Genomic DNA, 27783 nt, shown 5'->3' on the forward strand with positions numbered 1-27783 from the left:
TTCATATATAAGTTGTAGAAGCTGTCCAGAGATTCCCTGCACACCATTGCCCACTTCTCCCTAATGTTAACATCTTACATAATCATGGTACATTGGTCAAACTAAGACATTTACATGGGTACAAATTTAGTAACAATATTCCAGACTTCATTCAGATGTATCTAATTTTTTTCTTCTCCTGTGCCCCTTCCAGATTAAAATCCAGGTCACCACATGCATTTGGTTTCCATGAATCTGTTGCAGGAATAGTGTGTGACTCATAAATGTCTTGGGCACTGCTAATGCATTGCTCCCATTTTAAGGCAACAGCATTATCTTTTATTCTGTACATCAATATTCTATGCATTTGGCAACACGCCTCAAAATTTCAAGTTTAAAGATTAATGTTGCCTTCATGTTATGAATTTGCTAACACATTACTTTCATCCATTCATGCCCAAACTCACTGAGCACATTCATTGGGGAATCTATACTGGGGAAAAAGAATTCCATTGATACTGTAGAATTGTTTGAGAACCCTCAAGCATATTAGATCTGGCTGCATGTGAATTGTGTCTCATATATCGATCAGCCTGATTTCATGTCTGCAACAACAGCACTAGGCTTTACTGACTCCTGGTAAGTTAATAGGGAAGGGTAAGCTGAGCCCAGACAATGTACTTGCTAAATTGATTTTATCTATAATTAATTAAGATTTTTTTGGTCATTTGAACAACAGGAGTATACAAAATTAAATAAAATATGTAGAATTATAAATTCTAAATAAATGGAAGCATAAGACAGTTTATCACTTAGATCAAGACAAAATGCAACACTACCATTCTGTCTCATGTAGAAGGAAGGAGTCATCCACATTTAGGAATCTGAAGCACTCCAGGATTTAAGCAAATGTGAAGACAGCAGCTTGGTTCAGGTCTACCTGGGATGTTCCCAGTTCACTGCCCTCTTACCAACAGTCCTGTCTAGAATTTCTTCAGTTGTCATAGATCATTGCCATGGAAACAGAGGGGACACTTCCTCACCACCTTCAAAGCTAGTTCTGCTTTTACCTGTATTTTCATAGCACGGTATTGAATTCTGACCCTGTGGATGTGGTAACACATCAGGAAATCATCTATGGGTGAAAGGGGGATAAAGCACAGCACATTTCATGAGAAGAGACCTGTGTGGACACCATTCAGCTATGAGCTAAACGGGATGATAACTCTTATATCTGGATTTATGACTTTCCTTTTAGCATGTGGTTTATTTTAATACACACACACATATATATATCACTTTTCTCTCTTTTCATAACTAATAAGCAATTTATTAGGTCAGAGATTTGTAGATCAGGAGTCTGGGTCCAATGTTCATGATTCTCTTCTCAGGTTCCTACATGGTTATATAAGGCTGCCTTCTATCCAGAGCATAGAGTTCTCTTCCAAGCTCATAGGGTTTGGCAGAATCAGCTCATCAAGTGGCAGTGCTGAGATCCCATGTCCTTGCTGGCTGTCAGCTCTCTCCTCCCAGAGCCTGCCCACATTCCTTGCCACATGGTTCCTGGAACTCCACAGCCAACTTCATATGTATTCTTCCATTTCAAATACTAATTATTTATGAATTTCTCTGGGCTCTTTCTCTCTGACCAGCAGAGCAAGATTTAATGGACCCCCCTTCTTAAAGTCAACAGCTTTAATGATATCTGCAAAATCACGTCACAGCAGCACCTGAATAATGTTTCAACAACTGAGAGAAGGTGTGTACATAACAGGGGCAGAAGTCCCCAGGCTTTTTTAGAATTCTACTTACCACAATGTGTTCTTTTTAAGTCATTTACCAAAGATTGATTGGGCCTAAATTGGATCTTTGGCATTGGGAGAGCATTTGGAAAATTTCACTTTTTAAAATCATTATATGACTTCAGGGAAGAAGATGATAGAAAAGCTAGTTTCCCAGCTGCACTGAAACGTTAGTGGCTTCCACTGTATCTGCATCTTTGTAGTGTTATTGCTTGTAAAATGACCCAGAAGTATCTGCTAAAATAAAAAATTAATTCTAACTCTTTTTCCATGGATTCTCATAGTACATAACCTAAGCCTCAACCTTTCATCGAATTAATATTCCTACTGGATCATGCCTGTTCTGCTTTTCACACTCTGTTTCGTTAGTCTTTCTTAAATACCCAGGACCATCTTTTCCCAAGTCCTGTTCATTTTCTGAAGTGCTCTTCACTGGGCTTTGAAGGACAGCCCCCTCCTGTATTCACGCATTAGGGCAACTGTCCCCTACTTGAATACAATGTTTCCTTACTCCGCATTTTATGTGGTCCCCTCTGGGCCAGTTACCTTTCACAGGACACATCCTGTTTTATCATCCTGTCATCCACGGTGACTTTAAATTTTTGAATGTGTGTAAAAACGGGAAGGAAATTATATTGCCCTGATGCAGGAAACCTATCAATTAAGGAGTAGAAATTCAAGCGAAGTAAGTAAACTTAAGAATGTTTATTAAATGCAACTTCATGGAAGAGTAGGAAAAAATACATGGGTGTAAAAATAAACCTGAATTAATTATTAACATAATCTAAACACAGATACTTGGTGGTCTAAGAACAGGGTGGGTTGTTGATGAGATGGAATGCCTTCCCTGATGACGTGGGCATCTCCAGCACCATTCCTGAATGCTGGGAGGGGACACTCTCCTAAGGTAAAGTGCTCATAAGGAGAAAAACTACAGAAAATGAACTTATTAATTAGAATTAGAACGATACATGCCTTAGGACATTCCACAGCATGGGAAAGCTCAGGAGCTTTGGAAAAAGTCTGCAGGAAAAGATATACTCATGATAGTGGCAGAATTTTTTATCCATATAATTGTTAAAGTGTCCTAAATTTTCTCTTACCTCTGACTGTTCATGCAGAGGGTTGCTCCTGAAATGGACCAGGTTCACATGGCCCTAACTTTCCTGAGTAACAGAGGAGGAAGTCACAGAGAGGCACGGTAGTAAAGGTTTTAGAAAAGTTACTTGTTTACTGTGTAATCTCCCAATAAAACGAATTATTCTACTTGTTCATAATTTAATGTCCTATGCTTAGAAGTGTTCATGATATTATTATTTGCATAATTCTAAAAGTATCATCAGTTTTGTGTAGGAATAAATGAAGAAATGTTCTATCTGACCTTGGGAGCTGAAGCCATTTTACCTATGACCACTAGGTGGCGGTGTTACACTTCAGGTCTGCTAATCACTTCATCAGTGATTTTAGAAAGTGGTCGACTTAAATGATAGTCCTAAGGGTGACTTGTAAATATTTGATGACTCCTTTCTGGGAGTAATATTGTATTAAGGGCAATACAGAGGACTTTTTTTGGGTATATCAAGTGAGGTTCCTTAGGGATATTAAAATATAGAATAGACTGAGATAGATAGACCATATGTGCACTACATCTTAATATATCCGATTATATGGGTATATTCCACCTACGTTTTGGCACCATATTTATAACAATTAATTAAGTTCTGATATTACACTTACAGATGCAGGTATTTTCTTACAAATTCCTTTTGTTTTCAAGATGGGTGCAGTTGATGTGAAAGAGTACAATTGCAGATAAAATATTTCATTTTCTGAATTGTGCTGAATATTGTTAAATTGTAGTGCTAAGTTGATTTCCTGCCCTTTGCAGGTGTGTAGTTACATTTCCTGTGGTCATGGTATTTTTATCTCCATCCATTATTTATCTTCACAACTCACTGCGCAGGTACATTTGCCTTTATACTCTCTATTGATTTGCATATGCTCCTAGGGACTTGGTTGTCTGCTCAGAGCTCTATTAATGCAGTTTCCCTGGAGATGGGGACTTTGTACATCAGACGGGTGAGCAAAATGATGTCACATTCCCAACTGCTCTTTCTGCTGGTACTCTGGCCCTCAGGTGAGAGGTTTAGAAAGGTATTATCTTTATAAGTTTGGAGAATGGTTTTAACATGCAGAGTGAGTAAACTATTTCATCTAAAGCAGATCTGAATATATATGCTAAATAAGAAAACCCACAATTAGATACATATTTTACACACTTGTGGTTAAATTATGCTCTATGTTCTTTTCTGGTTGCAGGTGCCAGTGGGGACATCTTGATGACCCAGTCTCCAGGCTCTGTGGCTGCATCTGCAGGAGAGACCGTCACCCTCAAGTGCAAGGCCAGTCAGAGTGTTAGCAGCTACTTAGCCTGGTACCACCAGAAACCAGGACAGGCTCCTAAACTGCTCATATATAGAGCATCCAACCGGCCATCTGGAGTCCCTGATCGATTCAGTGGCAGTGGGTCTGGGACAGATTTCACTCTCACCATCAGCAGATTCCAGCCTGAAGATTTGGGTGATTATTACTGTCAGCAGTATGACAACTCACCTCCCACAGTGCTTCAACCTCGAACACAAACCTCCTCCCCAGGGCTGTAGAGCAGTGAGTTTTGCAGCACCAGCTGCTTCCTCTTCAAATAGACTTGAATATGTTTTCATCCCTCATCTGTCTGAGAAACCACATACTTTAGGGGACTGTACCATGGAAATCTTTTTTTCACTTTGCCAGATCAAAAGACTGAATTGACCCTCTAGGCTAAGGTCTTTTAAACTTTATAGTCTGATGGATTGATTCTCTATTCATTGTATCTCCTTAATGTTTTTTTTTAAATTATTTATTTATTTATTATTATTATTTTTTTAAATTACATTAAAAAAAATATGGGGTCCCATTCAACCCCACCGCCCCCGCCCCCCACTCCCCCGACAGCAACACTGTCTCCCATCATCATGACACATCCATTGCATATGGTAAGTTCATCTCTGAGCATCACTGCACCCCATAGTCAATGGTCCACATCATAGCCCAGACTCTCTCACGTTCCATCCAGTGGGCCCTGGGGGGATCTACAGTGTCCCGTAATTGTCCGTGAAGCACTATCCAGGACAACTCCACGTCCCGAAAACGCCTCCACATCTCATCTCTTCCTCCCGTTCCCCACACCCAGCAGCCCCCATGGCTACCGTTCCCACACCCATTCCACATTTTCTCTGTGGACATTGGATTGGTTGTGTCCATTGCACACCTATGTCAAGTGAGGGCTTAGATTCCACATGGGTACTGGATGCACTCCTCCCGCTTCTAGTTGTAGACACTCTAGGCTCCATGTTGTGGTGGTTGACCTTCTTCAACTCCATGTTAGCTGAGTGGAGTAAGTCCAATAAATCAAAGTGTAGGAGCTGAAGTCTGTTGAGGCTCTGGGCCTGAGTGTCATATTATCAGTCCAGAGACTCAAATCCCCTACATATATCTTAAACCCAGCACCTACTACAATTCCAATAAAGTCACATGCAAGTCTTGTGAAAAGAGATCCCCTCTGAGTCCAATTCCATCACGCAGAAACACCAGCTCCAAAGAAGGGCCATCTGTCATGGCAGTGAACCCCTTCTGCCATGACCATAGAACCCGTGGGTCTCTTTATCCCTCAAAAGAACCAATACCTGGGGTTGTATCTACCTTATCTGTCTCTTAGACTCTGTTCAGTTGTACATAGGGGTATTCCTTCTGACAACCTCCAGACTCTTTTTTAGAGACTCACAGCCTTATAATCTCATTTCTCCTTTCCATTTCCCCCTTACATTAGGTCAAACCGCTTCCCGAAGTCATGTTATTATATGTAGACAGGTATATTCTGCTGTTCCACATTGAATCTTTAATTCAAGGTCATTTTCTAGTTGCTTCTTCAGCTGGTATGTGGTAGTGATCCCTCGGTGCCAGGGAGGCTCATCCCCGGGTGTCATGTCCCATGCATCACATCTACACGCTGAGTTTGGCTGTGAGAGTGGCCACATTTGAGTAACATGAAGGCTGTCAGGAGGGAACCCCCAGGTACAATACTACTCTAGGCCTTGTTCTTATTGCAGGTGTATAGGCTCAAAAGTGTAGCCATTAGTATCAAGAGCCCACTGTTGGGCCCTCCTTCCTTCCTGGTTCTTGCTGTTGCACCTGGAGGAATGCCGCTGCTCTCCCAGGGCCCACAACAGTGACCCCCCGGCCAGGAGCCCAGTACCCCCCCAGCTGTTGTTTTTAATTGTTTCCACTATGAGTATATATAGACATTACCATATACCCTGGGCATATGCCCTGTATAACTCCCTGTCAACCATATATATCCTGTCAATAACATCCCATATCAGTATTCCTCCACTGCCATTGTTGAACCACTCTGTAATCCAAAACTTCCCGTAAAGTGAATCCCAACATAATGTCAGCTTCAGAAGAGTCTTAGATCACCGAAATTCATATATACAATATATAGTATTTCCCCAGATCCACCATAAAACCTTTTCCCTTCCACAGCAATAATCTTTTAACTTATTCATATCATATTTCCTGAAACTGATGTACAGATTCCGAAACTATAGTTTTCAAACAAGGTGACATTTGTGCTTACTATGTGGTCCATACTTTAGGTTGTATAGTTTTCTAAATTTTTTAGTTATCCTATGTTTTGTCTTATGGTTTTCATTATTAGTCTGTCGTCCCCTATGTGTTTTTGGTGTAATATTAGCTGTTTTATATTCATCCTCGTGTACTCTCACATAACTCCTCTTTTGCCCCCTTATTTATCTTTGTTCCATCCATTGCACATCCATTTTCCCCTCCCCTTAGGGCCCACAACGCCTGCCAATCTAATGCCCTGGGAGCCGTCCTTTCTCACGAGAGATACAGTTCTCTCTATTCGACGGCATAAGTCTTCCCCAGGATATGGGTTCACCCCACCCAATGGTAGAACCCACCTTGGCAAAATGAGCCTTCAGCTATTCCCTCTGGAGTCCGTCCCGCATCAGACCATACCCCCTGAGCGTCCTAACCAGGTAACCCTCCTACTTATACTTTGATACGTTTTACTCAACATTTAGTTCTCAATGAACTTCTGACACTCTCCCATGTTCGTATGTTGCCCGTCCCTCCCACCTATTTCTTGGACCATATTACCCCTCTTCCCATCCCCAGCCCCCCTCAAACCCAGAAAAACCCACTGGAAGGTAACCCCTTGCCCCCATTTTGTCCCTTCTTTGTGCTCATACTTACCGCCAGCTCATCACAGATTCCACCCCTGCAGACTTTAACTCACATCCTTCCTCCACCCCCCGATTTCCTGTAAGCCACTTTTCTAGACTCTAGCTCTCTGAGGCAGTTAACTTATTTCATATCATTGAGGTCATATAGTATTTGTCCTTCAATGCCTGGGTTGCTTCACTCAACATAAGATTCTCAAGGTTCATCCATGTTATCACGTGCGATTGTAGTGTATTGGTTCTTACAGCTGAGTAGTATTCCATTGTGTGTATATACCACATTTTATTGATCCACTCATCTGCTGATGGACATTTGGATTGATTCCAACTTTTGGCGATAGTGAACAATACTGCTATGAACATTGGTGTGCATATATCAGTTTGTGTCCTTGTTTTCAGATCTGATGGGTGTATACCCAGCAGTGGTATTGCTGGGTCATATGGCAAATCTATGGATAATTTTTTGAGAAACCGCCAAACTGTCCTCCAGAATGGTTGGATCCTTCTGCATTCCCACCAGCAATGGATGAGTGTTCCTCTTTCTTCACATCCTCTCCAGCATTTGTATTCTACTGTTTTTTTCATGGCTGCCAATCTTATGGGAGTAAGATGGTATCTCATTGTAGTTTTGATTTGCATTTCCCTTATAGCTAGAGATTTGGAGCATTTTTTCATGTGCTTTTTAGCCATTTGTATTTCTTCTTTGGAGAAGTGTCTGTTTAAATCTTTTTCCCATTTTTAAAATGGGTTGTTTATCTTTTTGTTTTCGAGATATATGAGTTCTTTATATATGCAAGTTATAAGTCTCTTATCAGATATATGGTTGCCAAATATTTTCTCCCATTGTGTGTATCTCCTTAATGTTTAAAAATTCATCATCTTCTTTCCTTATCCCGTCCATCTTCTTCCTTCTCCCACATCATCCTCCAATTCTGGTGCTTCCCAAGATTAAATCCTTGATCCTTCATGTGCAAAACTTCCCCTGTGGAAGGTCATTTTCCTCCCTTACTCTCTCTTCCCTGGACACATTGCCATCCAAATCTTTCTTTTCAGTGTCACAAAAGATGATTTGATTTGCTCCTCTACCTTGCTTTTTTTTTTTATTTAGATAACTATTTTCATTTCTTATTTTCATCAAATAATAATTGTGGGTGCCTTAATATACTATACTCATTGAAGAATTCTTAAGTTATAAGGGATGATGCTCAGCCAATGACATATGTTGATTTTAGTGAGCTTTATATTCCTGCGATTGTCATGCTCTTTGTATAGTTCTCTTATGAAATGGTTGAACCATAAAACTTGCCAAAAATTAAATGTTTTCTATATTTTTATAAGGTCTGTGTTTACTTCATCTTATTCCCATATATTTGAAATAACATATATATAATTTTATTCTTTACAATATTACCTAATGTTGTATGCTCCATCTGTTTAAAAAAGAAAAAATAATTCAAATAGAATATATGTATGTTTGATGGTGTGAAGCAGGTGGACCTCAGTAATGTGGATCTTAAGGTGAATCCATTCTGCGGGTGTAACGTATTGTAGGTGGAACCGTTTGAGTAGGTTAAATTCAGTTCATGCCTGGATCACTGTGGGTCTCAGTCCGTTTACTTGGGTCTTTTATAAGAGAATGGGATTCAGACAAAGAAGGAGAAAGCCATGGCAGCAAAAATCTGAAGCAATGAAAACTGGAAGTTACAGAAGATACAAGCAGATATCACCATGTGTCTGGCCATGTGACAGAGGATTCTAGCATCACTGGCAGTTCAACTTTGGGAAGAAAGCATTGCCTGATGATGCCTTGATTTAGACAATTTCCTCAGCCTCAAAATTTTAAGCTTGTAAGTTAATAAATACTTCTTTTGGAAGCCAGCCCATTTTTGTCTGGCTAACTAGAACAGTCTATATCAAAATATTTCTAGAATAACTGAAAGTCTGTCTCCTTTTGTAAAGCCCTTTTTCTTTTCTCCATCTATTTCAGCTATTCTCATTCTTTCATGGTAACTCTTTAATTCTTCAGCTTTAACCTTCTAGAAATGTGTGAGAACTTTCCTTGTGAACTCTTTCACCAATTGTCAACTTTCTCTCTTACCATCCTCTGGCATTGAAGGAATTCATGGTTCTTAAGTCTTCTGTAACCTGAACAATTTGAATAAAGTTTATTTATTATTCTTTTATTTTATTCTTTTATTTATTTATTTATTTCTCTCCTTTATCCCCACCTTCCCCCCATTGTTTGCTCTCTGCATCTATTCCCTGTGTGTTCTTCTGTGTTCACTTGTATTCTCATCAGTGGCACCAGAAATCTGTCTCATTTTTTTAATCATCTTGCTGCATCAGCTCTCCAGGCTGTGCTTTTTTTGCAAGGGGTGGCTTTCCTTTTGGGGTGCACTCCTTGTGCATTGGGGTCCCCATACACAGTGGACACCCCCGTGTGGCTTGACACTCCTTGTGCCCATCAGCACTGTGTTTGGGCCAGCTTACCGCAGGAGCCAGGTGGCCCTGGGTTTGAACCCTGCACCTCCTAAGTGGTAGGTGGATGCTCTGTCAGTAGAGCCACATCGGCTTCCCTGGATAAATTTTAATTAACACATTATTCTTAGTGTGCTGTTGGAATACTGCAGTTATTCTAGTATTATTTCTGAGGTTTCTTCATAAATATGTTGGTGGATGAAATTTAGTTTCACGAATGTCTCATCAAACAGGAGAATACACCAAACACTGTGATACACATAACTGCTCTTTACTCTTACTAATGAGAGGTATTTTAATCATTGGATCCATGTCATTCATTCCCTCAAGAAACATTTATTAAGTGGGTGCTCTGTAAGTTGCAAAAATCCCTCCTATCATTGTATTTGATGAGAAAAAAACACATATGAAAAATGTACATTATGCCATTTTTTAGTGATAGGCTGAAAAATAAGTCTGGGGAGGAGATTGTGGCTTAACAATGAATAACAATTTAAAAGATGAAACTATAGCAGTTAGCCACTCTCATGTAAGATATCATGCCCAACACCAGTGTCATAAAGCGTTAGCTGGTGAGTTTTTGGTGAGCTGTGCAGTCTGTTCATATGGGGGCCTGGCTGACTCATCTGGGCCTTCTCTTGGTGTATAGTTATCTGGCAGGGCCCTGAGGTCTGTGTTCTAGGCTCAATCATCTTTGATCTCCTTCACATGCTCCTTAGCTGGCCATCAGCCTGACTTTGAGTTGACTGTACCACATGTCTTTTACCACCTGGCAGACTAATTCTAGATTCTTCTGATGGCTATTTTCATGATCAAAAAGATGAAATGAAAGCCCATTTCAGAGTGTTTTATTCCCTGAAGGATCAACTACCTCTTCCCTGTGCCTCCTTTATTTAAACTTTCCTATTTTGACTCCTCTCCTCCTCCTTCCCTTCCTCTGGTCAATGCTATTGTCCTCCATATCTGACATAAAGGTATAATCCTGCCCACACAGGTTCACAATCTCCTCTGAAGGTCTTGTCTGTCACTCTCCCTCCTTACCTACCGGACCCTCTTGGGGCAGGCCCTTCTGCTCTGCATTCCCTGATTGTATATTACAGGCCTAGCTCAATACCTCAGTAGGCATTGAGGCATTGGATCTCAGTAGGATCCAATCTGGGGCAAATTCATTTCTCTCTGTAGAACAGCAAATAGAAAAGAATTTTACTGATTCCAAAATACCCTGATGCGGCAGGCATAGTATAAATGTTGCAGAGATCCTGACTCCAACAGGGGTAGGATGAAAGGAAGAGAGGAAGCAGAGCTCCCAAGCAATTTTGAAATCCTGAAGTTCTGTTAGGTTCATTGCCTGGGGTCATCTCTATGACCTATGGATTGTCCTTGGTGACTCATCTCTGCCCTCTGGACCTCGGGCTTTGGTTTCTGTACCCAGGTCTCCGGCCTCTGAGCCCATGTTTGTTATAACTCTCCCTGCAGAGCTGGCCTCTGTCTTATCTGGTGTAGATTTTATTATATACATATTCTTAATCATTGTCAGTATTCCTGTCTGTGCGGGCACATTGTAGGCAGGACCTTGAATATGTTATTTGATGTAAGGTGTGACCCACCTAATTGAAAGGAGCCTTAATCCAGATCATTGCATTCTGTTGTAAGCATGATACATTCATTCAAAAATATAGAATGCACAGGGAGGAGCCAGAAGATAGAAGTCAACAGAAACCAAAAGAGAAAGGAGAGGACATTGCTACGAAAGCAAGGCAGGGATAGTAGCCAAGGAACCTGAGGGATCTCTGGTAACCAGCAGTGGAATGTTGTAGAGTTTGGGGAGAAAGCATTGCCTTGCTGTTTTCTCAGTATTGGCTTCTCCTAACCTAAAAATTGTGAGCCTATAAATTTCCAGTGTTCAAGCCATCCCATTCTGTACTATCTAAGATAGCCATCTGGCAAAGTAAGGTATCACAATTTGTTTTTCTTCAAAGGGTTTTTGAAAGTTCATAGTTTTATCAGTTAATAGAATATTGTAATTCCACAGCCTTCTTATTTTATCCTCTTATTGTCCCTTTCAGCTCAGCTGGCAGTATTTTTGATAATATAATGTTCTCAAAAATCTTCTGGTTTGTAAACAAAGATCATGTCTGAGTCCAGCTCCATCACACAGAAACACAAAATCCAAAGTAAGGCCAACTGACATGGCACTGAACTCTGTCTGCCATCACCATAAAACCTGTGGGTCTCTGTAGCCCTCAGAAGAACCAATACCTGAGATTGTATCTACTTTATCTGTCTCTGGACTCTGCTGAGGTGTGCATAAGTGTGACCCCTCTGATAACCTCCTGGCTCTTTTTGGAGACTCATAGTCATGTAAACTCACTTGTCCTTTCCATTTCCCCCTTTTATACAAAGTCAAAAAGCAGTTTTTAACACCTGATATTACATCTAGGCTGAGATATTCTGCAAGTCTGAGTTGACCCCTTTCAACAAGTTCTTTTTCTAGTTACATCATCAGTTGGTGTTTGGTAGTAATCCCTTGGTGCCAGGGAGGCTCATCCCCAGGATTTATGTCTCATGCTGGTGGGAAGGCAATGCATCTAAATGCTGAGTTAGGCTTAGGGAGTGACCATATTTGATCAAAATGGAGGCTCTCAGGAGGTAACTCTTAGGCACCATGCAGCTCTAGGCATAGTTCATATTTCAGGCACACAGGCTCGTAATCGGAGTCATCAGTATCAAGGGCTCACTGTTGGACCATCCATCTTTGTTGGTCCTGGACATTGCACTTGGGGGATTGTTGCTGTTGCATTGGTGAATGTGATAGAGCTCCCCTGGCCATGAACTTAGCACTCTCTCGTCTCTCGTTTCCAACTGTAACCACTATGAAAATATCCAAGCCTTTACATGTACCCTGTATACATGCCCTGGAGAATTCCCTTCCCACCATGTGCCCCTCACCAATAACAGCCCACACAAGTGCTCCTCCCCCACCATCGTTGAACCTCTCTGTGGTCCAAAACTTCTTCAGAAAGGAAGCCCAATATATTGCCAGGTTCCATTAATAGAAAAATGGAATATAGTGATGGGTTTAAAGGTTAGATACAGAATACATAGTAATTTAGAAACATTAAATAAAGAAAAATAAATTGGGGTATCAAAAAATTAAAAAATTAAAAGCTTTGTTTCTGACATTTTGCCTTTCATAACTGCTGTAAGTGTTGCCCTGTATGTAGAGTGACAAGGCAATTTCTTCCATTTCTTCCTCAGTGTCTACATCCTTTCTTTTTTCTTTTTCTAAGTATTAAGTTTGTCTTCACAAATTTTTGGATCACAGTAATTCACATATATAAAATATGATACTCCCTTCCCCAACAATGATCTTTTTACATGTTCGTATTATATTTGCTGCAGCTGCTGTACAGATACTGAAACAATAGCTTTTAAACATGGTTCCATTTGGGTTTACATCATGGTTTATATTTTAGACTATACAATTTTCTAAATTTTTAGTTATCTTATGTTTTACATTATGGCTTACATTTTAGCCTATAGTCTTTTATACATTTTTGGTATAATTTAACATGTCCTATATTTATCATTGCATGATCTTGTGGAAAACTTCCATTGCTCCATGGTTACACTGATTCCATGTATCCAACACCTTTTTTCCTCTCCCCACAGGGCCCACCATAACAATCAATCCTCATTACTTGAAGGGCCATATTCAGAGATACTTGCAACAATGTTAAGAGCTTGACATACTTGACTGCCCTAACCCATTGGATGCTACCAATTCTCTCAAGAGATACAATTCCCCCTGTTTGAGAACATTAGTCTTCCCCAGGATGTGGGTGTACTTTTGCTTTCATTTTATGGTTCTCCACCCAATGATATAACCCACTATGACAAAATGAGCACTCACACACTCCCTAGAAGCTTGCCCCATGTCACATGCCCCCCCCTTAAGCATCTTAAACAAGTAACCTTATGTATTATATTTTCTAAAGTGTTTTCTCTACATTGCAATTTCAACCACATACCTGAAAATCTCCTATGTTCAAATGTTCCCCCCACAATCTCCTCAATTTCTTGGGCCATCTGACCCATCCTCCCATCCCTAGCACCCCTGAAGCCCACAAAGCCCCACCCAAAATTTTCAATATGCCCCCATTTTATCCCTTCCCTGTACAAATACTTACCTCCAGCTTATCATAGATTTCACCCATATAGGTTTCAGCTTACAACCTTTCTCTAACCCCAATTACCTTTAAGTTTGTTACCCTATCTCTAGCTATCTGAGACAGCTTCGTTTACTTATTTCTTATCAGAGAGTTCATGTAGTATTTGTCCTTCAATGCCTGGGTTGCTTCACTCAACATAAGGTTCTCAAGATTCATCCATGTTATCACATGTGTTTGTACTGTATTTGCTCTTATACCTGAGTAGTATTCCATTGTATATATGTACCACATTTTATTTATCCATTCTTCTGCTGATGGGTATTTGGGTAGATTCCAACTTTTGGCAATAGTGAACAGTGTTGCTATGAACTTTGGTGTGCACATATCAGGTTGTGTCCTTGTTTTCAGTTCTACTGGGTATATACCCAGCAGTGGAATTGGTGGATCCCATGGCAAATCTAAGTCATATTTTTGAGAAACCGCCAAACTGTTCTCCAGAATGGCTGGATCCTTCTGCATTCCCACCAGCAATGAATGAGTGTTCCCTTTCCTCCACATTCTCTCCAGCAATTGTAGTCTTCTGATTTTTTGATAGTTGCCAGTCTTATGGGAGTAAGATGTTATCTTATTGTTGTTTTGACTTGCATTTGCCTAGTAGCTAGTGATTTTGAGCAATTTTTTCATCTTTTTTTTTAACCATTTTTATATCTTTTTTGGAGAAGTGCCAAACTATTTTTTCCCCATTTTTTATAAATGGGCTGTTTTTCTTTTTCTTTTCAACATATTGGAGTTTTTTATATATGCAAGATATAGGTCTCCTATCAGATATATGGTTACCAAATATTTAATCCCATTGTATATGCTCTCTTTTCACTTTCTTGACAAACTCCTTTGAGGTGCAAAGGCTTTACTTTTGAGGAAGTCCCATTTATCTATTTGTTCTTTTGCTGCTAGTGCTTTTGGTGTGAAGTTCATGAAGCCATTTCCTATTACAAATTCCTGTAGATGGTTCCCTACATTGCTTTCCAAGGTCTTTATGGTCTTGGCTCTTATATTTAGGTCTTTGATCCATCTTTACTTGATCTTTGTATAAGGTGTGAGTTGGTAATCCTCTTTCATCTTTTACATATGGATATCCAGTTCTCCAGGCACTGTTTGTTGAAGAGGCCATTCTCTCCCAGTTGAGAGGGTTTGGTGGCCTTGTAAAATACCATATGGCTGTATATATGGGGATCTATATCTATATTCTCAATTTGGTTCTGTTGCTCAGTGAGTCTATCCTTGTGCCCAAATCATGCTGTTTTCACTACTGTAGCTTTGTAGTGTATTTTGAAGTCAGGTTGTGTGGTTCCTCCAATTTCATTTTTCTTTTTCAATATGACTTTGGCTATTCAGGGCCTCGTTCCTTTCTAAATAAATTTCATAGTTAGTTTTTCTAGTTCATTAAAGAATGATGTATTGATTTTTCTAGGGATTGCATTGAATCTGTACATCAGTTTTGGTAGGATGGACTTCTTAATAATATTTAGTCTTCCTATCCATGAACAGGGAATATTCTTCCATTTATTTATGTTCTTCGATTTCCTTGAACAGTGTTGTGTTGTATTCTGTGTATAAGTCTTTTACCTCTTTAGTTAAATTTATTCATAGGTATGTGATTTTTTAATTTACTATTGTGAATGGTATTTGATTCCTTATCTCCTCTTCAGATTGCTCATTATTGGTGTACAGAAATGCTACTTACTTTTATGCATTGATCTTGTAACCTGCTACCTTACTGAACTCATTCATAAGTTCTAGAAGCTTTGTTGCAAGTACTTCTAAGACTATGTAAATAGGAGGGGTGATAGTGGCCATTCTTGTCTTGTTCCTGGTCTTAGAGAGAAAGATTTTAGGATTTCACCATTGATGTTAGCTGTGGGTTTTTCATATATACTCTTTATCATGTTCTTAAAGTTCCCTCCTATGTTGTGGTGGTTGACCTTCTTCAACTCCATGTTAGCTGAGTGGAGTAAGTCCAATAAATCAAAGTGTAGGAGCTGAAGTCTGTTGAGGCTCTGGGCCTGGGTGTCATATTATCAGTCCAGAGATTCAAATCTCCTACATATATCTTAAACCCAGCACCGACTACAATTCCAATAAAGTAGCATGCAAGTCTTGTGAAAAGAGATCCCCTCTGAGTCCAATTCCATCACGCAGAAACACCAGGTCCAAAGAAGGGCTATCTGTCATGGCAGTGAACCCCTTCTGCCATGACCATAGAACCCGTGGGTCTCTTTATCCCTCAAAAGAACCAATACCTGGGGTTGTATCTACCTTATCTGTCTCTTAGACTCTGTTCAGTTGTACATAGGGGTATTCCTTCTGACAACCTCCAGACTCTTTTTTAGAGACTCACAGCCTTATAATCTCATTTCTCCTTTCCATTTCCCCCTTACATTAGGTCAAACAGCTTCCCGAAGTCATGTTATTATATGTAGACAGGTATATTCTGCTGTTCCGCATTGTGTCATGATGATGGGAGAGAGTGTTGCTGTGGGGGGAGTGGGGGGCGGGGGCGGTGGGGTTGAATGGGACCTCATATTTTTCATAATGTAATTTTAAAAAATAAATAAATAATTTAAAAAAATACAAATAAAAAAAAGTTCCCTCCTATTCTGATCTTTTGCAATGTATTTATTTTGTTAAATGCTTTTTCTGCATCTATAGATATGATTATGTGATTTTTTCCTTCAATCTGTTTATGTGATGTATTACATTAATTGATTTTCTTATGTTGAAACATTGTTGCATACCAGGAATGAATCCCACTTTGTCATGGTGTATAATTTGTTTAATGTGTTGTTGAATACAATTAGCAAGTATTTTTTTGAGGATTTTTGCTTCTAGATTCACTAGAGAGATTGGTCTGTTATTTTCCTTTCTTGTGTTGTCTTTGTTTGGCTTTGGTACTAGAGTAATCTTGGCATTGTAGACTGAGTTAGGCAATGTTCCTTCTGTCTTGATTTTTTGGAAGAGTTTAAGCAAGATTTGTGTTAGTTCTTTCCAGAAAGTTTGGTAGAAGTCACCCGTGAAGCCATCTGGCCCAGGGCTCTTCTTAGTTGGGAGGTCTTTAATGACTGATTCTATCTCTTTACTTGGGACTGGTTTGTTGAGATTCTTAATTTCTTCCTTTTTCAATGTAGGCTGCTTATGTGTTTCTAAGAATTTGTCCTTCTTGTTGGCATATAATTTTTCAAAATATCCTCTTTTGGTTGCCTTTTTTTCTATGAGGCCAGTGGTAATATCTCCTTTCCCATTTCTTAATTTGTATATTTGCATCTTCTCTCTTTTTGTCTTTGTTAGTCTAGCTAAGGGTTTGTCAATTTTATTTATCTTCTCAAAGAACCAGCTCTTGGTTTTGTTTATATTTTCAAGTGCTTTCTTATTTTCTATTTCATTTAGTTCTGCTCTGATCTTTGTTATTTCTTTCTTTCTATCCCCTTTGGGGTTAGTTTGTTGTTGTTTTTTTTACTAATTCCTCCAAGTGTGCAGTTAGTTTTTCAACTTTAGCTCTTTCTTATTTTTTGATGTATGAATTTATGGCTATAAACTTCACTCTTAGTACTACTTTTGCTGCATCCCATAAGTTTGGATGTATTGTGTTATCATTTTCATTTGTTTCAAGATAGGTATTAATTTGTTTTGAGATTTCTTCCTTGCCCCACTGTTTTTCTAAGAGTGTGTTGTTTAACTTCCAAATCTTGTTGCCAAATCTAGGTCTCTGGGGTCTTGCAGATTTCCAGCTTCATTCCATTCTGGTCAGAGAAATTATTTTGTATGATTTCAATCTTTCTGAATTCACTGTGACTTTTTCTGTGGCCTAGCATGTGGTCTATCTTGGAGAATGATCCATGTTTACTTGAGAAGAATGTATATCATGCTGTATTTGAGTGTAATGTTCTGTACATGTCTATTAGGTCCATCTCCTCTAATAAATTGTTCAAAGTCTTTGTTTCTTTATTGATTCTCCTTTGAGATGTTCTGTCCAAAGTTGATAGTGGTGTATTAATGTTGCTCACTATAATTGTAGAGGCATCTATTCCTTCACTTAGTTTTTCCAGTTTTTGCCTTCCATATTTAGAGGTACCCTTGTTAGGAACATAAATGTTTATGATTGTTCTTTCTTCTTGAAAGAGTATCCCTTTCAGTAATATTTAGCATCCATCTTTGTCTTTCCCAATTGTTTTGCATTTAAAGTGCATTTTGTCTGATATTAATATAGCTACTCCTGCCTTATTTTGGTTATTGTTTGCTTGTAAGATTGTTTTCCAGCCATGCACTTTAAACCTCCTTGAATCCCTGGGTCCAAGATGTCTTCCTTGTAGACAGCATATAGATGGGTCATATTCCTTATCCAAACTTCCAGTCTGAGTCTCTTGACAGGTGAGTTTAATCCACTGACATTTAGTATTTTTACTTTCAAGGAATTATTTATATTTGTTGGAAACTGAGGCACAGTGGCCTCGCAAGGAGAGACGTGCTTTCTCCATGGCTATGCTTGCAACCTAAGGAATGCAGTAATTAAGAGTTCCCGGCAAATAGGATGAAGGTGTTAAAGGTTGAAAGAAAAGATGAGCACATATCTTTTGCAGTAAGTAGAACACTTAGACTTTGTACCTTTAGATAAGATTTTTTTGAAATCCTTAGACTATGAGTAATGCTGATAGTTAACTGCATGTTGCTTCTTGTTGTCACATAGACTGTGGCATATAGAGAGCCCCTTGTAAACAATATTAAAATTGTCTGATGAGTCTCTATTGGCAGACCCCTGATCTCAGCTCTCTCATTCTTTCTTTCTTTTTCTTTCCTTCTTTTTCTTTCTTTCACTCTCCTTTTTCTCGTTCTTTCATTCCCTATACCCTTCAGGCCCAAATCGCCAACAATATTAGCCATATTTTCTTTGGATTTGTGTTAGTCTTATTTTATTTTTCTGTTTTTGTCTTTTTAGTTGCTCTTACACTCTCCTCAGTTCTGTCTCTATTGTTTTTTTCTTTCTTTCTGCAGAACTCCCTTTAGTATTTCTTTTTTTTTATTTTTTTATTTTTTTATTGACTTTGTAATAATATTACATTAAAAATATATATGTGAGGTCCCATTCATCCCCACCCCCCCACCCCCCCTCTCCCCCCCAACAACACTCGTTCCCATCATCATGACACATCCATCGGATTTGGTAAGTACATCTTTGGGCACCTCTGCACCTCATAGAAAATGGTCCACATCATGGCCCATACTCTCCTCCATTCCATCCAGTGGGCCCTGTGAGGATTTACAATGTCTGGTGATTACCTCTGAGGCACCATCCAGGGCAGCTCCATGTCCCAAAGACGCCTCCACCTCTCATCTCTTGAAGGACAGGATTCTTGTTGGCATACTTTCTTAGTTTCTGTTTATCTGTGAATATTTTGAACTCTCCATCATTTTTGAATGCTAACTTTGCTGGATAGAGTATTCTTGGTTGGAAATTTTTTTTTAGTACCTTGACTATGTCATACCACTGCCTTCTTGCCTCTGTGGTTTCAGATGAGAAATGAGCACTTAATCTTATGGAGCCTCCTTTGTATGTAATTGTTCTCTTTCTCTTGCTGTTTTTAGTATTTTCTCTTTGTCTTGAGCATTGGATAACTTGACAAGTACATGTCTTGGGGAAGGCCTGTTTGGATTTATGCTCTTTGGGGTGCATTGTGCTTCCTGGACATCTCCCTCCATCTCCCTCAAGAGGTTTGGGAAGTTTTCAGCCATTATTTCCTCCAACACCCCTTCTGTCTCCTTTCCCTTCTCTTCTCCCTCTGGGATACCTATAATGTGTACGTTTGTGTGTTTTGCATTGTCATTCAGGTCCCTATGTCCCTGCTGGATTTTTTCTATCATTTTATTGATCAGTTCTACTATCTCTTTAATACCAGATGTGCTGTCTCTCACATCACTAATTCTTTCTCTGCCTCTTCGAATCTGCTGTTATTAGCTGAGTGTGTCATTTTGATTTTTTGAAATGTGCTGTTCATCACCATCATATCAGTTATCTTCTTGTGTATGACTGCAATTTCTTCTATATTCTCTCCAGGTGTTTTCTTCATATTCTTCATCTCTTCCTTCTCTTCATCAAATTGGTCCCAAATATATGTTTTTAGAGTTTTAGTTACTTGCATGATTTTCTGCTCCTCTTCCTGGTTTTTAGTTTGTTCATTGGATTGAGGCATGTTTTCCTGATTATTGGTTTGGTTTGTAGGTTTTTGTTCCTGTCTGGTCATCATTTTTTCTTGATGGTTTTAATCAGTTGCTTAGCTTTTTTGTTTAGTTTGGAGTTTAATTACTTGTGTTTGCATGCATGTTAAGTCTTCTCTTTGTCACTTTGTTCTTCTTATTCTATTTCCTTGTTGTTGGCTAAGTTCACTTGAAGGAAAATATTGGGCCATGGAAAGCAAAAAGAGCAAGAAAAGAAATGAATAATAGTAGTATTGATAGTAAATATTAACATAGGAACCTTGTGAGATCTAAGAGAATGGATATTAAACTCATGTAAGGTATTTAGAGTTATAACAGTAAGAAAAGTAGAGTATGCATAATGAGACAGTAAACTGAATATGGGGAGGAATATAGTGTGAATTAAAAGGCCAGTGTGTTCAGGGGAGAGGGAAAGATAAATGAAATAACAATAACATAAAGAGGGAATATACACAGAAAACAGAACAAAAGTATTAGAAATAAAATGTCAGAAAAATAGGCAGGCAAACAAAGAGAGGTGCAATGTAAGAGAAACAATAAATGATGGAGGAGAGAAAGATATAGAGGAAAAGGGATAGTGTTGGTGGCCAAAATCAATACACACAGAAAAAAGGAAATGGAGGGTGAGGAAATACAGCAAATGTGTAGCACTGCCTGTAGCATATAATGTAAAAAGAATGAAAAAGAGGAGTAAGAAAGAGAAAAAAAGGGAGTAAAGGAAGGGGGGAAGTAAGCAAGGAAGAGAAAAGAGAAAAAAAGGAAAAAGAAAGAAAAAGGCCTAGTGGTGATAAAGAGGAAGGAAAAACAGGAAAACAAACCAACAAGATAATAGGCAAATTTGCAAGCAAGGAATCCTCTTTGTAGTTAAATAAAACGCTTAGCTGTCTGACATTCCCCCTTTCTCCCTTCCTCATTTCCCTCTCTCCCGGGCAGCAGGAAAGCTGCCTGAGAGATCCAGTAGGAGATTCAAGTGGGTCCTTGTTGAATCAGCTCCACAGAGAAAACAAGGACCTTTAATTTCCAGGGAGAGAGAGCACCAACACCTCACTGGGAACCCCAAGTATGCTATTGGAAGCTTGGAAAGCACCTCCTACAGTCCCTCTCCTTCAGGTGTGCTATGAGAGGACTAGTTGATTTTTTGACTCTACCTTCTCCCAGACCAAGTTTCCTATCTCAGGGTAATTAGGTGAATTGGGCTTTCTCAGTAGATTCACCACTCCTTTCTTCCCAGGCTGTCGCCAAACCAGGCAGTATGCTTCTCCAAGCACACACACAAAATTAAAAAATTTAAAAATGTAAAAGGGTGGTGACCAGAAAATTGAACCTGTACTCACCTGGCCCGACTATTTCACCTCCCACTGAATCCCACCTACTCAAGGAGTCAGTCCAAAACCAGAGGGCTAGGGCCATCCCCGACCTCTGGGAGTGCTGAACTGGGGAATGGGTAGTCCAGCACACTGCAGACGCAGGGTATGTGTGTCTGTGGAATGTGGGCTGCAGGGGCTTAGGGAACATGGTCCTGGGACCACGCATCTAACAATCACAAGCTCCACAGACAGTTCTCAGGGAACACTGCTGCAGCCAGCCCTAGGGGGAGGGGTCCCACCTTCCCACAGCCCCCTACCTCCGTACTTGCAACTCACAGTTCTACCTTTAGCAAGCACTACCTCTGTCACTGTCTCTCCAAATCCACATCCACACACCTCCTGCCTTGCAAGCTCCCAAAACAGCCCACTTTGGCAAGACTCCAACCCCACTCTGCCGCCTCCTTGCAGGAGAGACTGTGAGGTGCATTCACTCAGACGCCATCTTGCCATAAAAATTTTTTGACACTGCCTTTCATCACTGTAAGATCTGTTGTCTTGCATGCACTGTGACATTTTCTTCTGTATAGTCACACAGTGTCTCATTTAAAAAAAATTATATTCAAAGAAGGATTTTTATAGAAAAGTCACATAGACAATATAATAGCCAGGCCCTGAGCCTCAACAGACTCCAGCTCCTACAATCTGAATTACTGGACTCACCTCACTCAGCTAAGATGGAGTTGAAGAAGGACAACCACCACACCATGGAGCCTAGAGTGCCTACAACTGAAAGCAGGAGGATTGCATCCAGTATCCATGTGGAATCTGAGCCTCCTCTTGACATAGAGGTGCAACGGACACAACCAATCCAAGGACCTCAGAGAAAAGGTGGCAATGGAGTGGGAAAAGTGGACATGGTGGCTGATGGGTATGGGGAATGGCAGGAAGAGATGAGATGTGGAGGCGCCTTTGGGACTTGGAGTTGCCCTGGATGGTGCTTCAGAGGCAATCACCGGACATTGTAAATCCTCCCAGGGCTCACTGGATGGAATGGGGGAGAGTGTGGGCCATGATGTGGACCAATGACCATGAGGTGCAGAGGTACCCAGAGATGTACTTACCAAATGCAATGGATGTGTCATAATGATGGGAGTGAGTGTTGCTGGGGGGGGGGAGGGGTGCGGTGGGGGTGGTGGGGTCGAATGGGACCTCATATTTTTTTAATGTAATATTTTTACAAAATAAATAAAAAAAAAAAAGAAAAGTCACATAGAAAATACAGAGGATTCCCATATACCCAGTGCCTCCTCCTTTCTACTCTCCCCTATTAATAATATTTTACATGCAGATGTTACATTTGTTACAATTGATGCACAAATATTGAAGCATTGATACTAACCCTGGTTAATAGTTCACATTATGGTTTACATTTTGGACCATATATCTCTATAGGTTTTTGTGAAATTTAAAATGGCCTGTATCCATTATTGCAAGATCATGCAGGACAATTCAAATGCCTTAAAAATGCCTTATGTTCCATTTACTCTATTCTTCTCTACTCCTCCCCTCAGAACCTATGGTCAGCACTAAGTTTTAATTTTTGAAGAATAAGATTCATAATTAGCTGCAGTAATACTGAGGGATTGACATATTGGTCTGATTTCTTTTATTTTTTCAAATACATATTTTTAATTTTTTAAAAAGATACTTAGATTACACAAAATGTTACACAAATATATATACAGGATTCCCATATACCTCAATGCATACACCTCCCATCCTTCCCTACATTAGCAGCTTTTTTCATTACTGTGGTATGTTTATTGCAATTGATGAACACATTTGGAGCATTGCCGTTAAACATGGATTATAGTTTACAATGTAGTTTACACTCTCTCCCACTCAATTCTGTAGGTCGTGGCAGGGTATATAATGGCCTGTATCTGTCATTGCAATATCCTTCAGGACAAGTCCAAGTCCCACTTGGCATAGTATCTACTTTGGCAGTCTATGAGATCCTACTTACTTGCAAAAGTGTTACTCTGAGATGACCTCCCAACTCACTTGATGTCTCTTAGTTATATAAATTCATTTGTCATTACACTTTCTCCTTTTATTCAAGGTCTTTTTCCAGTTTGCATTGCTTTTTGGTGCTTGGTAGTAATCCCCTGATACCAGGGAGGCTCATTCCCAGGAGTCATGTCCTATGCTAGGGGGAATGCAATGCATTTATATGATGAGTTTGGCTTAGAGAGAGGTCACATATGAGCAACATGGAGGCTCTCAGAAGGTAACACTTAGGCACCCTGCAGCACTAGGCTAAGTTTCAAATTCAAGAGTAAATTTTCATAAATGTAATCATCAATATCAAGGGCCCATCAGTGGATTGTCCTTCTTCATTAGTCATTGTCCTGTACTTGGGGGATTTTTGCTGTTCCATTGGAGAGTGTGGAAGAACTTCCCAGGATTGGTATTCTTTCCTTATTTCGCTTTTTTTTTTTTTTTTTAGTTAGGCCAGTACTTTATTAAGGTAGGGAGGGAAGAGAAATGGCAGAATAACAGATCATGGGTCCCAGGGAGAGAGGAAGGGGCTGAAAAGTGATAAAGCAGATCGAATTACAGATTACAGTTCCACATTGTAGATTATAAATGCCCAGGTTTTACTTGCATGCTGACCATGGCAGGGGAAAATGGCAACAGCAGGGCACAGAAGGCAGGAAGATGGGTCCAAAGGTGAGATACCCAGGATGGAAATTCAATATTCTTTTGGTTATTGTGTGACTCTCCACCCACTGTGACAATGCCCCATCAACATTTGAACACTTTTATATACCTTATATGTATGCCTAGGTGACTTTCCTTCCATGTATCCCCCAGCACTGCCACCCGACATCAATGATTGTCCCCTGTCACAATTGTAACCCTTCTGTGGTCCAAAACTTCTTCAAAAATGGAGCCAGGAATATCACCAAATAAAATTAATAGGAAGGTGAAATAGTAGTGATAGATTTAAACATCAAAAATAAACTACATAATAATTTAGAAAAGCTAAAATAAATTAAAATATAAATTGGGATAGTAAAAAAAATGAACAATCTTAATTTCTTTGTTTTGCATTTCATCATTATAATTTCTGTTGTCGTGTAAGCACAGTCACATTTTCTTTCATTTCTTCCCCAGGTGTCTTACTCTTTTTCATTTTGTCTTCAAAGAAGTTTTAGATCAGAGTAAAGTCACATACAGAACACAGGGGACTCCTCTACACTCAACATCCTCCCCCTTTTCCCCTTCCCATATCAATAACCTTTTTATATGTGGATGGTACATTTGTTACAACTGATGTACAAATATTGAAACATAGCCACTAACCATGGTCTATGGTTTACATTATGGTCTACACTCTAGACCATACACTTTCATAAACTTTTGATGAAATTCAACATGGCCTGTACACATCATTGCAAGAGCAGGCACAATTCTTCCAGTGCCCCCAAACATCTCCTTTTCCAACTACCCTGTTCTCCCTCCCCATTCCCTCAGGGCCCATGGTGACCATTAGGCTTCACTCCTTGAAGGACAAAATTCATATTTACTTGCTTTGTCTGGAAGCTTGATACACTGGTCTGACCTCCCCTATTATGAACTGTGCATGTTCTTGAGAGAAAACCACCACTCTGAGAACATAATGGGCCTCCCCAGGATAGGAGTCCAACTAATTCTCACTCATTATGTGGGTCTCCACCCACTAATCCAACACAGTATGACAAAGTGATCACTCACGCATTCTCTAGAAGACTGCCCCAGGTGCATCCTGTCCTGAGTGCACCCCAATCTATTTCCCTAAACCAATTCCTCCCTTGTCATATTGCCAAAAGAACTTTCCTAATATTGTAGTTTCAACCACATATCCACCAATCCCCAGTGTTCATCTGCTCCCTCTCCCAACTGTACGCCATTTCCATGGACTGTCTAACCCACCCTCCGAATCCTACCCCCCTGTTGAACTTGCACCACCCAACGGAATAGTATCTCTACACCCCTGTCATATCCCTTCACTGCACAACTACTCACTTCCACCTTATCATAGATTTTGTCTTATGGGGGATGGGTCACATCCTTCTTCTTGCTTTCTATTTCCTGTAAGTCTGTCTTCAGACTCTAGTTCTTTGAGTCTTCTTGATTTGCTTAATTCATATCAGTGAGCTTATGTAATATTGGTCCTTCAATATCTGTCTTGCCTCACTTAACATAAGGTCCTCAAGATTCATCCACGTTATCCCATGCGTTAGTTTTGTATTCTTTCTTACAGCTGCGTTATATGCAATTGTGTATATATAACACATTTTTATCAATTCTTCTGTTGATGGGCATTTGGGTTGATTCCAACTTTTGGCAATAGTGAATAATGTAGGAATGAACACTGGTGTTCATATATCTGTTCATGTCCTTGCTTTCAATTCTTCTGGGTATGTACCATGCAGTGGAATTGCTGGATCATATGGCAGATCTACAGTTAGTTTTTTGAGGAACCACCAAAGTACCTTCCACAGTGGCTGGAACCCTCTACATCCCACCAGCAGTGGGTGAGTGTTCCCATTTCTCCCCATCCTCTCCATACTTTTAGTCCTCTGTTTTTTAAATAGCTACCAGTAGTTTTGATTTTCATTTCCCTAATAGCTAGTGATGTTTAGCATCTTTTATAATGCTTTTCAGCCATTTGTATCTCTTCTTTGGAACAGTATCTGTTCAAATCTCTTGCCCATTTTTTAAATGGTTTGTCTTTTTGTTCTTGAGATATAGGATTTCTTTAAATATGTTGGATATTAGGCTCCCATCACATATATGGTTATCAAATATTTTCTCCCACTGGGTGTGCTGTCTTTTTACTTTTTTGACAAACTCTTTGGAGGTGCATTATTTTTTATTTTGATGAAGTCCTTTTTATCTATTTTTTCTTTCACTGCTTGTGATTTGAGTGTGAATTTAATGAAACCATTTCTTATTATAAGGCCTTGTAGATGCTTTCCTATATTATCTTCCAAGTTCTTTATGGTCTTGGCTCTTATATTTAGATCTTTCATCCATATTGAATTGTTTTTCATTTAAGGTGTGAGATGGTGTTCTCATCTCATTGTTTTGCATATGAATATTCAGTTCTCCAAGCACCATTTGTTGAAGAGGCCATTCTCTTCCAGCTGAGTGGGTTTGGCGGCCTTGTCGAATATCAGATGATACGTGTGAGGATCTATATCAGAACTCTCAATTCAGTTCCATTGGTCAGTGTGTCTATCCTTGTGCCAATACCATCCTGTTTGGACCACTATAGCTTTGTAGTATGTTTTAAAGTCAGGTAATGTGATTCTTCCAATTTCATTTTTCTTTTTCAATATGTCTTTGACTATTCGGGGCCTCTTGCTCTTTCAAATAAATTTCATAGTTAGCTTTTCCAATATGGTAAAAAAAAAAAAAAAGCCCTGTAGATTTTTTATTGGAACTGCATTAAATCTGTAGATTAGTTTAGGTAGCATAGACATCTTAATGATGATTAGTCTTCCCATCCATGAAAATGGAATATTCCTTTCTTTATCAGTAAGTACTTTAATTAAATTAATTCTGAGGTATTTGAGTCTTTTTGTTCCTTTTATAAATGGAATATTTTTCTTTATTTTCTCCTCAGTTAGCTCATTATTGGTGCACAGCCATGCCACTGGTTTTTGTGCATTGAGCTTATAATTTGCAACTTTACTGAGCTCATTTATAAGCTCTAGAAACTTTCTTGTAGATTTCTCAGGGATTTTTATGTATAGGACCAAGTAGCCTTCAAATAGTGAAATTTTAACTTCTTCCTTTCCAATTTGGATGCCTTTTATATATTTTTCTTTGCTCAGAGTGCTTGAGCAAGTACTTCTAAAACAGTGTTAAATAGGAGGGGTGATGGTGGGCATCCTTGTCTTGTTCCTGACATTAGAGGGGAAGATTTTAGTATTTCACCATTGTCAATGATGTTAGCTGTGGGTTTTTCATATATACCTTTATCATGTTCAGAACGTTTCCTTCTATTCTTACTTTTTCAGTGTTTTTGTTAGGAAAATGTGCTGAATTTTGTCAAATGCTTTTTCTGCATTGATAGATAGGATCATGTGAATTTTTTCCTTCGGTCTGCTTATGTGGTGTATTATATTGATTGATTTTCTTATGTTGAACTGTCCTTAATACCAGGAATGAAACCCACTTGGTCATGGTCTATAAATAATTTGATGTGTTGTTGAATACGCTGAGCAAGTATTTTCTTGAGGTTTAGCATCTAGGTTCATTAGAGAGATTGGTCTGTAAATTTCCTTTCTTGTGGTGTCTTTGTTTAACTTTGGTATAAAGGTAATGTTGGCTTCATAGAATCAGTTAGACAATCTTCCTTCTATTTCAGTTTTTTGGAAGATTTAAAGCAAGATTGGTGTTAGCTCTCTCTGGGATG

At 39.3% G+C, this 27783-nt stretch overlaps 1 gene segment (V, D, J or C); it reads left to right on the plus strand.

Annotated features, from left to right (window-relative positions):
- Window positions 1-3790: 3790 nt before the first annotated feature.
- LOC131273778 (immunoglobulin kappa variable 3-20-like) overlaps window positions 3791-27783 on the plus strand; it is a 1006205-nt gene continuing 982212 nt past the window's right edge. The window contains 1 exon segment of the V gene segment in view: window positions 3791-3918. Coding sequence covers window positions 3837-3918 — 82 coding nt within the window.

This window comes from Dasypus novemcinctus, chromosome 17 (genome assembly GCF_030445035.2).
Source record: "Dasypus novemcinctus isolate mDasNov1 chromosome 17, mDasNov1.1.hap2, whole genome shotgun sequence".
Classification (NCBI taxonomy): Eukaryota; Metazoa; Chordata; class Mammalia; order Cingulata; family Dasypodidae; genus Dasypus; species Dasypus novemcinctus.